General features: G+C 50.6%; 1 protein-coding gene across 2 annotated transcripts in view; it reads left to right on the top strand.

Moving 5' to 3' along the window:
- The first annotated feature begins 2,554 nt into the window (after positions 1–2,554).
- Positions 2,555–11,305, top strand: part of ST8SIA2 (ST8 alpha-N-acetyl-neuraminide alpha-2,8-sialyltransferase 2) — a 33,554-nt gene continuing 24,803 nt past the window's right edge. For both annotated transcript variants that reach the window (XM_067305345.1, XM_067305344.1), the window contains exon 1: positions 2,555–2,671. In XM_067305345.1, the coding sequence (XP_067161446.1) occupies positions 2,571–2,671 (101 nt within the window). In that variant the 5' untranslated portion in view covers positions 2,555–2,570. The remainder of the gene's footprint in view (positions 2,672–11,305) is intronic.

Here is an 11,305-nt window from a genome sequence, read left to right as displayed (position 1 = left end):
TGACCTTTCTCTCTGACCTACATCCTTCATAAGAATAAAGCAACAGATGACACCAAGTGCAGGATTCGCAGAGCTCTGTGAAAGCCCCTAGCAGTGGAGCTCTCCAGTGAAGGGCATCAAGCTTAGCTCTCAACTCACCCTGCAAAGAGGTGTTTCCATTTCAGTTAATACCAGCGTTTCCAGTGACTTACACAAGAGCAGTCAAACCCCAGCATGTCTTTTAATATGAGTTACTCCTCAACCGAAGGAGCATCTCAGCAACTAGGCATCCCTGCCCCTGTGAGAGTCTGCATGGAGGCAAACTGACTCCCACCACAGAGTGAAGAAACCTCCAGTTTTTGCTCAGCCTCTATTGATACTTCTGTTCTTGTATTTAGCCACCATGACTGGCAACTTAAACAGAAAGATCAGACAGAAGAGGCTGAAACACCACCCAGAATGGGTCTGAAAAAGATGCAGGAGCAGATATCGTTGCCTGTATTCTCAAGGGTTTGTAAGTCAAGGGAAATCAACTGCATCAAGGTGCTTCTAAATCATAGGGGACTAGAGCTCTGCTTTGGTGCCTCTCAGAAAACCCTGACACCAGTCCCTACACCAGCAAGGTCACCTCTTCAAAGCCTGCTTCCTTCCTCCTCCTTCTTGAGCCAGTTACACTTCTGTGAAACTCCAGCATACAGTGAGCAAAAGAAGTTGACGAAGAATAAAACAGAAGAAAACGAGTGTTTTCTCAGATTTATGCAGAAAGTAAATTATGGGGCTACTTACACTACCTAAAATCACATTCTCCCCAGGGGCCTGAATAGGCTCTATTATAAAAGCTGTATACTAGACTGTAAATTTGCCATACATACTAGAAAGTATTTGTACCAGACTCACCTACATTGTATTTTTTACCTATAAATGTAACAGCGATTTGCTTGTCTCCTTTTTGTCCAACAAGAGATTCAGAATCCCCAGGAAAGCACATCGGCTATAATGGGCTTCTTCCATCATTTGATCCAGATAAAGAGAAAAGTCCTCCACCCAGTATGCCTTCCTCTGCCTATACAACTGTAAGTATCGACACACCTCTGTAATACTCTGTAAGTACTGCACACCACTATTGATGAAATATCATGGCCTATGCAACATACTTTTATACTGATGCAAAAAGCCGTGCATGGAACAGAAAATGGCAGCCTTCCAAGTGGCCCCAGTTAATAGCTCTGTTTTGCTTAATGGTGACTCCCATTCAAGCTAAAGATGCTGTTTTAAATATGTAAGCAATTAGGATCTCTCTCAGCACATCTGTGCTTCTTATATCTGCTGCATTATAAATCCGCTGCCTCCCTCTCCAGCTTGGCCATGCATATATCACCAGATATTCCCATCTTTAGCAACTTTCTGGTCCAAAAGAATTGTGCTTGGATTTGGACATGTTCTGCCAAGCCCCCCTTGACTAATCCTTCTGCCAGGCTGGCCTTTTTGCTCTATGGTTGGTGCCGGAGTAATAGGTGACAGGGATTCAAGGAAAAGACCTCTCGGTCTTTTTTTTGGCCCTTCTTTGGTCTGGCCAGCCCCCTTTTCCTTCTTTCCAGCCCTCACTTTCATACACTTTCGTCTCTCTTTCCGTGACAGAAACTGCAGCCCTAACCTCAGCAGCCTTTTCTAGCCGTAGCAAAATCTAAGATCATGCCTGCAGCTGCCAGGAGGTTGCATGCAGGGGCTGCAAGTGTGGCAGAACCACATCCAAGTGCCTCAGAAGTGGAGCTCCTTGTGCCTTTTCTGCTTAATGAATTCTGCCTGTTCAAACTCAAGTGAGATTTAAAGAGTAATGGCAGGGCTGTTGTGGTTATCATGGTCTGTATTTATAGTATGCAAATAATTGTTGCTACCAAAATGTGCATAAATGCTAACAGAGATATATATAATTAACTATTAATCATCTTCATTTACAAAGCGTTGTTCATCCCGAAAGATCTTCTGTAAGGCGCGCACGGTGCAAGAAAAGAAAGGTACAATCGCCACCATTGCAAATATTAGTTCGCGTTGTTCTCATCTTATCGCAGTTTTGTCCTTTCGGGGAGAGAGCAGGGTGTGCGCTCCACCCTGGGTTAGCACCCTGGTGCTAACCACCACCTGCCCTGCAAAACCGCCCCGGTGCGCGCGAGGGAGGGGACGTGCCACGAGCCCACAGCTGCGCGCGGCGGGGGGGGGACGGACAAAAAGCATTAAAAAAACCAAAACCCCAACCCAAAAGACGGACCGCCCTGGCAGCGGCACCCCTGGCGCGGGGGGACGGAGGCGGCGATCGGCGTGGGCCCGGGGCGGAGGACGCGGCGCCGCCCCCGCCCCTCCGCCGCCAACTTCGGCCGCGGCAGGCGGCGGAGGGGGCGAGGCCGCCCCGCGCTCCCCCCGCCGGCAGGGGCGGTGCGGGCCGGGCCGGGCCGGGCGCTCCGCGGGCGCCGAGGGGCGGAGCGGCCCCCGCCGCGCGGCGGCGCCGAGCCGGGACGCGGCGCCGCGCTCCGCACCCCGCGGAGCGGCGCGGCTCGCCCGGCCCGGCCCGGCCCGGCTCGGCGCAGCCCGGAGCCATGCCGCTGCCGTGCCGGGGCTGGACGCTGGCGCTGCTCACGCTGCTCGTCGGCTTCCTCATCTTCGCCGACATCTCCGAGATCGAGGAGGAGGAGAGCGGGTAAATGCCCCCTTCCCCGCCGCGGAGGGGCGCGGGAGCGGCAGGGGCGGCGGCGGCGAGGGAGGGGGGCTCCCGGAGTTTCTTTGTCTCCGGCTCTCCCGGTTCCTCGCCGCGCCGAAGTGGGAAGGGAGCTCGCTCCGCTCCCGCGCAGCGCCGCGGAGCCGCCGGCAGCCGCGCCGGGACCGCCGCGCCGCGGGCCGAGGGCAGCGGGGCAGGACGGGGCGCGCCGCGACGGGGGGCGCTGCGGGGCCGGGGCAGCCGCGCCGGTCCCGGCGGGGCCGCTGCAGCAGGGGTCGGTACCGGTACCGGTACCAGTCCCGTTCGAGGTGCTGAGGTACCGGTCCCGGTGGAGGTGCTGGAGCAAGTGCTGGTACCGGTGCCGGTAGAGGTGTCGAGGTACTGATCCAGTAGGATGCTGGAGCAGGTACCAGCCCGGCTAGGGGTGCCGGACCAGAAACTGGTGCAGGTCGAGATGCTAGAGCGGGTACTGGTCCGGGTAGGGATGTGGGACCAGGTACCGGTCCTTTTAGAGATGCTAAAGCAGATACCGGTCTGGAGAGCGAGCAGTACTCGGGTGCTGCCGGACCGATGGAGTAGGAACCGGTCCATAAACGGGATGTGGGCACGGGCAGTCGGCTGGCTGGGGATGGTGGAGCGAGTTGCAGCCCGGGGGAGACTGGGTGCTGGTGCCGGGACCGGATGGGCGTGGTGGAGCTGGGACCACGCTGCAGGGGTGCTGGAGCAAGAACCAGCGTGTGGGGCGGGAGAGATGGGGCAGGGAGCAGTCGGTGGGCACGGCAGAACAGGGACCAGCCTGCAGGTGGGGGTGAGGGAGCAGGCGGCATTGGGGGGTGTTGATGGAGCAGGTATCAGTTTGGGTAGTGACAATGGAGCAGGGACCACTGCAGGCAGGATGGGCGAGGTCAGCCTGCCGGGCTGTGCCCAGGCTGAGACGGAGTGGCATTTCCTGGCATGGGCCAGGGGGTCTGTGGTTGCCCCTTCCCGGTTGACCTGTGGGGTGGGTACTTAAGCACAGTGCCCTGTATGGCAGAGGCAAAAGAAGCCCTAGGGCTGTGGAGGGGAGCGGGGGGCAACCCCCTACTCCATCCTATAAACCCCATGCCTGTGGATTGGTTGACAAATTAAGGGCTGAGAGGAACAAACACAGAGAACAGGGTGTGCATTAATCTGAGAAACTCACTGCAACAGAGGGTGAGAAAACAAGTCGAGTAATTGTAGTAACATGGGGCGCACTTGCACTAATGTGAAAATGGTACAAGGTCTTTCTCTCTGCGTGGGAACAGATGGGATTGCCCACTGTGTTGCATCAAAACAAATACCTAGCACTTGCCTGAAATTATAAATTAAATGCGGTGATGTTTGTCGTTGTTTCATTGTTGCATTGTATTGGGTGTCATGAGCAAGAAGTGCTTAAAGATCCTTATTTCAGAGCAAGTAACCTCATTCTGAAACATCCAGTACCAGACAGTAGGTTACTCGACTAGATGGATTGTTGCTCTGTTTTGAGCTGGCACTATCTATATAATAAGGAAGTGAAATGCTTCTGAAACATCCTCCCCACTGGACAAAATGCTCCGATATCCTTACTTTCTTCCCATCTTCTTTTCCTGCTTCTGCTCTTTCTTTTCCCCTCATCTACCCACTAGATCTGTTGTTAAAACTTGCTGTGCCCTAGCAATCTATTCTATTTTGCTATTTGCTTATCCTGTTTTTCACCCAGGTTCATTAGGGATTCCCAGTGTTTTTCTTCTCCTCTCTTTTCCATATACTGTATGGAAATTGGTTTTTTTGCTGGCTGCTTATCTCCAAGTCCTGGCATCCGAGTTTGCTGCTGTAGTTCCTCCAAAGAAGTACTGCCAAACAGTTCAGAGGCAGAGACAGCAAAAGGGTCAAGTGAGTTCTGTAGAAATAGCAAATAGTCTGTTATAATATCACATTTCAGAAATTACAGTGCCTCAGGTAATTTGCAAAGAAGAGAACCTCCTGGGATAAACCCGTTCACTACCTGGGGTAGTGAACGGTGCCCTCTGGTACGTGTGTTCGTCCCAGGTCAGGTTTTCATAGATAAGCTACTGCATTAGCTGTCATTCTGATACAGGGATGCACAGAGCAAAAGTGTGACCCTTCTATATTAAGATGTAATTATTAAGTAGGGAAAACTGACCCTTTCTCGTGCTTTGTCCTCTCCCCCCCACTTCTTTTTCCCACTGTTTGTCCATATACTCTGAAGTGGTCCGTTGCCAAACGCAGCAAGGGGCCAAACACTGTCCACTGTATAGCCTAAATTCTTAGGGCAGGAGTCTAGCACAAAGAGGACCTCATCCCTGTGTGCTATCTCCACGCCAGTAATGATCAACGTGATGGTCTGACCTGAGCGAAGCATATTGTTGGAGCAGTGTAGAACAGCTGAGTGCCTGAGTCTATAGCAGTTTAGGGAACGACAAAGGTTTTTCAACTTCTAGAGCTACGTGACACCAGCATATTTTGCAAACAGGAAACGTAGGTAAATATTAGGAATCCAGTTCAGGAACTTTTGGCTGATGGATAGTGTGGCTCGGTGTCCTCCCCAGCTCTCCCCCCTCACCACACACCCACCACCTTCCCTCTGGTCAGCTCAGCCCAAACTGAAATGAAAGTAATGAGCCAGCCGGGTGTCCTCTGGCAGGACCACGCCACCAAGGGGGACTGGGAAATGCAAGCAGGTGCAACTCTTTTCTTCTTTTTCCTTGGCATTGAAACACTCTCTAATTATTGTGAGGAGCGAACAGCTTGCCCACTTTTACACATACCCGGCCCCCTGCCTGTGATTTGGATTGTCTTTGGAAGAATATGTCTCATACGGATAGGAGCAGGGGGAACATATTTCTCTCACCTCCAAATATTGAGAAATCTCAGAACGAAGGAACAAAATGTTCATTAAGTACAAAGTAGAGAATATATTGCTAGCAAAAGGACAAAAGAAAATGCTGTTTCCCCGGACAATAAGTTCTCAGCATCACAGGTGAAGAGAGCTAGGAGCTGAGGGGAGCTATAGCTGCTCTGCCTGACAGAGGTTTCCGAGAAAGATGTTTGTTTCTTAAGCAGTCCCTTCTTGCTGCTCCAGAAATTATTATTCCTCCTCCTGCAGACAGAGGAATACTGAGACAAAGAGGTTAAATGACAGGTGTCAGGGCAACGATGAGAATTCAGCAGTTTCCCGTTCCCGACGCGGTTTCTCTCATTAGCCTGTTCCTCTAGCCCTGCAGCCCCACCTGCACGTGGGTTTTCATCCTGCTGTATCCATGTCATTGTATATATAATCTATCCATGTGTCATCCGAACCGCGCGCTTCCCCCGAAGTGTAAAGCTTTGGTATTCTGGGACGTCAGTGGGTAGGCAAGTCTGCTCGTCCTGCTCGTGCCGGCTCGCGCGCTCCCCTCGCTCGCCGGCGTGTGCTGCCTTTGTGAAGTATTGACATTTCACATGGCGCTGGCACTTTGTTTTCAAACATTCACCTGGTTCCGGGCTGCTGAACTTTTCCTGTAGCCCAGTGGCGCCTACCTTTCCCTGAATCACTCTGTCTAGAGCCCTTTGTTTCCCTGGAAGGAAACAAAGGACACGTTCCTGTCTGTCTTGGGGAAAGCTAATACAATTGCAGCCATTTCTTGATTCACCTCCGGATGGGGGAGCGGGCCAGCCAGACCTCTCGCCGTGGAGGAAGACAAAGGACTCGCAAAGGACTCGGTGTCTAGTGGAATAATTATTGCCAGCGACGAGGAGGAAAAATCTGCTTCTTGATGGAAGTTTAATGGGACTCTTTTTGTTATGCATCTGCTGTAGCGGTTCTGCAGGGGTCCGTCTTTGTCCTGATCGACTGTAGAGGGAGCTGGTGACCCACTGCCACCAGGTGACTTCTCAAATTGACGCGTGAGCCATCTTAGGGAGTACTTGACACTTGGTAATGGTTGGAGTTAATATCAGCCAGCCTTTTCACTACTAGTCCAGACCGCATGCCTTTCCATCTCGATTACAAAAGGAATTATATTCTGGTCTTTTAAGTGATGAACTGGAGTATCAAATATTGCTGGCCAGCCTGGAAGCTTGTGTTAGGTTGCCACTTTTTCCTCCTGTGCCCTTTTCTAATACCTGCCTTTCAGAGTCTCAGGAGTGCCACAGAGAGCTGTTGTGCCATTTATGGTGACTAATATGTTTGCACGCTCCAAGTGGCCAGTAGTGCGCTGTAGTTGTAACACTTTTGTCCGAGTTGGTCCACAGACTGTAAACATCCTGCTTAGATCTTTCAGGCTGTGACTTATTGTGCTTGACCCACAGTCAGTCTTTGCCTACTCTACACCAGATTGTTTTGTTGAAAAAAAAGCCATATTCTACCAACACACACTTCCATGCACTCGCACAGCAAGTGCATATCAGCCAACAGTTATTCGGATTGGTCTGGAGGAATAATACCTCTCTGGATAACAGAAGGCCACAGACACCATATAATTATCAATGTAAACCTAGTTAATGGACAGACCTTTCTACCTGTTGGGTATGGCAGAGCTCTAGCAAAAACCCCATGATGCATCGGGATGGAAAATAAGACCAATGTTGGAACATTGCTTTGGGTAAGAAAATATTTGGTGGAGGTTTTACTTGCAACTCTTCTGACAGTAACTTGAACTCAACCAGCTATGAGCAGCTCTCCTTCCTCCCTGTAAAGCACTCCTTTGGCTCAAAGAGCCTCTTCTCCTGCTAACCTGCTTAGGCAGGAATACACGTGTGCCTGCCACAAAGAGAAAGATATACAAAACCCCGTGCTCCTGCCTAGAGCAAAACAAAGAAGAATCTCCTTTAAGCTGAACTCCGTGGGAACTGCAGGAACAGGGGACCCTGCGAGGAAGCAGTGTCTGGCAGGAAGGGTGGGAGCAAAAGGATGAAAAGCACTAGCAGATCCCTGAGCAATCCAGTGGAACAAAACGAATTTCAGGAACATGAACATAATCAGTTCGTCTATGGGGTCTGCAGTACGGTTGGTGACAACTTGTTCTTCAGTCCAGTCCCGCTGGTCAGCACCTTGCAAGACCCCAAGAAGGGAATTTCTGAGCTTGCGAATGAGGAGAACGATGGCAGCCCTTTGGCTGTGGTAGAAGGACACGCTGTGGATCCTACACCTTAGCCAGCCAGTGCTGCTTTGAGGCAGAACTGCCAAAGCCGCAGCTAGTCCCACTCCCAGAGACTGGAGCAGAAGAAAAGCGGCTCTGATAAGTACTGTGAGTTTCCCTTTTGCCCAGACAGGCTCTGTGTTTCCCAGCTCTAACCCCGCAAACTCACACTTTAAATTTGGAAGGAAAGTGAAACCTTTTTCTCCCTGCAGAAAAGAGTTGCAACTGTTGGTTCATTTAGCAAAGGCTTGTTGAGCAGCTAACAGTGAGGTTAAGCGATTCAGTCATTAGCGGTGCCATGCCCACTCCGCCACGCTACTGCTGTACTTTTGGGGAGAAAGCAAAGCCCTGTGACTCCAGCCAGCAATGACACAGCAGGGTCCAGTTACTGAGCATGAGCCTTCCTGGCCCGTCTGGGACAGCGATAAAGTGCTCAGCCTTTTCTTGCATTCTCTGCTCGCATGCCTGTATCTCCAGGTTAGATAGCACCCATGGTTATTCTGCTTGCGCATCTGTACACTTTTGCCTACCTGAATGCCAAATGTCCCTTTGATACTCCAGGAAAGAATTCAACAGGAGCTCCCTTGTCTTTCCCTGGACTTCCAGGTTACAGATGTTTTGGGTTTTTTTCAGCCCTGAGACCAGCACTACGCAAGTACATATACAAGCACCGTTATTAAAAAAAAAAAAAAAAAAAAAGTCACTTCAAAGACAGACTGCCTCTAATTGCCTCCGTCATTTGCTTTCTTTGGGCCTGGGTCACCCTCAGCAACAAGAAATAGGCCCAAACCACAATATTAGAAAGTGATTATTATGCCATTTCTCTGTTTCCTTCCCCAATTGCTTCTGGAAACAAGGGAGTTCCCTGGCCCTGTAAATTAACTGTGGGAGCAGATTTTCAGGTGTCCTTCAACAAACACCATGGCAGAGCAGCCTGATGTCAAGGGTGGGGGGGGAAGAGGTGTTTTTTTTTTTTTTTTTTTTAAACAGCTTCTTTTTCTTCACATTCCTGCTGTAAATCTAAACAGCTCCCCGTCTTTGCTAAGCAGCAGCCTTGATGGTGATGTCCTTGGGAGATGCATCCTCATCAACAGCGGCAAGGCTGGCGCCGATGGGGGAACAAAAAAGGCGATACAGGGAGAACGTGTTCACAGCACTGCAAAAACCTACCTGGGCAGCTGCGACGCTGTGGAAGGAGAGGGCAGGCTGGGAGCAGGAAGGAAGATGTGCTGGGAGGGAGGCGCATGGAGAAGGCGCCAAATGAGTGGGTGGACGAGAGCAAAGCAGTTCTAAAGCAGGAGGAGAAGATACCGAACTCAGTGTACTGCCTGCAGGAAACTCTTATGAGGAGCGGTCCTATCCCCTGCTGTGCTGTTGGCCCCGGGATGATCACCAGCTGTGGGTGTGCCGCTACAAGGCAGTAACACCTTCAGCTTTATGGACGCTCGCCTTTAGCAGTGTGTTAAGCAGCCTGATCCCACAAACTTTGCCGGGTGTACTGCTGACCCTTCTGAGGCTGCTTGTCTATGCAGTGTTTGATTCATCGAGCTGGTCGCTTGCTTGCTGGGTCGGCTCTTTCCAAATTTAAGCGCTGCACTCTTGCTTGTTGTTACTGCAAATAAATTCGTTGTTATTGCATATAGAATCCACTGGGAGTATCAAAAAAAAAGAAAGAAAAAAAAAAACAGGCTGGCCATCTGTATGCAGAGCACGCTGTCCCTTGGCATCCACCACTTTCCACAGGCAGGACTGCCTTTAAAAGCATATATTGTTACAGTCACGACGCGGTTTTGAAGTGCTCTCTCAAGGCCTCAGTCAAACAGCATCGCAGCGGGCTCTGGGTAGAGCCCTTGTGTCTGGCTGCTCCAAATCAATGGACAGTTATTCCACTGCCACCTGTCACCCCACAGCCAAGGCTTCACCTTCATCCTCAGGAATATAATTCAGCTCTCAGCAGGCAGCTACAACAGGGGAGATGTTTCCTCGCTAAGGTTCAGCGTTGTCATAAGGCATCTCCAGCTCCTTTTCAAACACCCAGAAGCACACTCCACTGTCAACCAGCAGCTGCTCAGTTGGTAATTAAACTTCTCCTTCCTGCTGCCTGGATTTCTACGGTGTAGCTTTATGAGCCAGAGAAGGAGAGAGCAGGCCAGGCTCTGAAACGATTACTGGCTCTTCAGTATTTGGCATCTGAGCACCATTGTCAGAAGACTAAGTCTCTGCGAAGGCCCTGGAACAGTTCTGTTGCTGGTGATTGCCTCCGATGGCTGGCAGATAGCTTGGGAGGTTGTCAAGTGCTGGCTGCATGGTGCAGCTTTCAGCCAGTCACTTCCAGCGCTCTTTCTGCAGCCACCCGATGTCACTCTGAGGGTGCCCATGCAAATGAATTGCACCAGGAGGATGTCGCTGCCCAGGGGAGGTCTTCAGCATCCTTGCTGATGGTGGAATAAGAAAACACATGAGACTCTAGGTGGTCCAAAGAGTCATGTAAAGCAGTGGGAAAAGCAGACAAGAACAAACGGTGTGGGAGGGTGACCCTGTCTATCCACAACCCTTTGGACATAGTATTTGCTTCTCAGGATGCACCATTCCCATTTCCTACAGGAGCCACTAGGATTTTTCCCTGGGAGGCCTTTTGGGACACAAATGGTCAGGGTGACAGGATCTGGCCACAGGACAATGCTATACTGTTTGTGCTCTCTGATAGCTCTGCTCTGTTGGCTGGAAAAAAAAATCTCAGGAAAAATATATAGTGTAGACGTGTTTTTTAAGCAGTGATGCTTTTGACTTTCTCACCTCCTTTCTAGGTCTTTGCTAGGCTCTTGGATGTTTTTCCTTCCCCTTTCCAGAAGAGGAAAGCTAAATACATACACATACACCCCCCATCCTGAACCACCCTCTGAATCATTTTTGTCTACTTTAATGTCTTTGTCGTTGATGGATGTTTCATTAACATAACCAAAAAAAATTAACTGATGCCAGGAATAAAGCTCTAATGGGAGACCTGATATGAAGGAAAGAATAAGGTTCTGTACACAGGATGCAGAGAGATGTAGTGTGTGAGAGCTTTCACCCCTGCAAGCACATGAGTGTTTTTTATCAAACAGTGACAAAATAAGAGCATCACAGGGTATCGAGTCAGGCTGTGCTGACGTTATGGTGAATGTGTGTAGACATGAGACCTGGCACTCTACAGGTTCAAGAGAGTCTTTCCTGGTCTCTGGCTGGCTCAGAGAAACAGTGTGATAGCTTGGGAACAGAGAGTGGGAGTCCTGGAAATAGGTCTCCAGCAGGTAATTGCTGACCCTTGCGGACAGTCATAACCGTCAGGCTGCACTGAGGGCTCTCCTGCCTCTTACAGATCCTTCAGAGCAAGGTAGGGCCAGGGATTTTGTTGTGGTGCTCTTGTTACCCCAGTGCAAAGTGATCCCAAAGCAGCGTCCTCACGACAGGCTGTTGCAGGACTGTCTCC

This window comes from Apteryx mantelli, chromosome 15 (assembly GCF_036417845.1).
Source record: "Apteryx mantelli isolate bAptMan1 chromosome 15, bAptMan1.hap1, whole genome shotgun sequence".
In the NCBI taxonomy this organism is placed as follows: Eukaryota; Metazoa; Chordata; class Aves; order Apterygiformes; family Apterygidae; genus Apteryx; species Apteryx mantelli.
The sequence above is the reverse complement of the archived record's forward strand: the minus strand, read 5'-3'. Positions and strand labels throughout refer to the sequence as shown.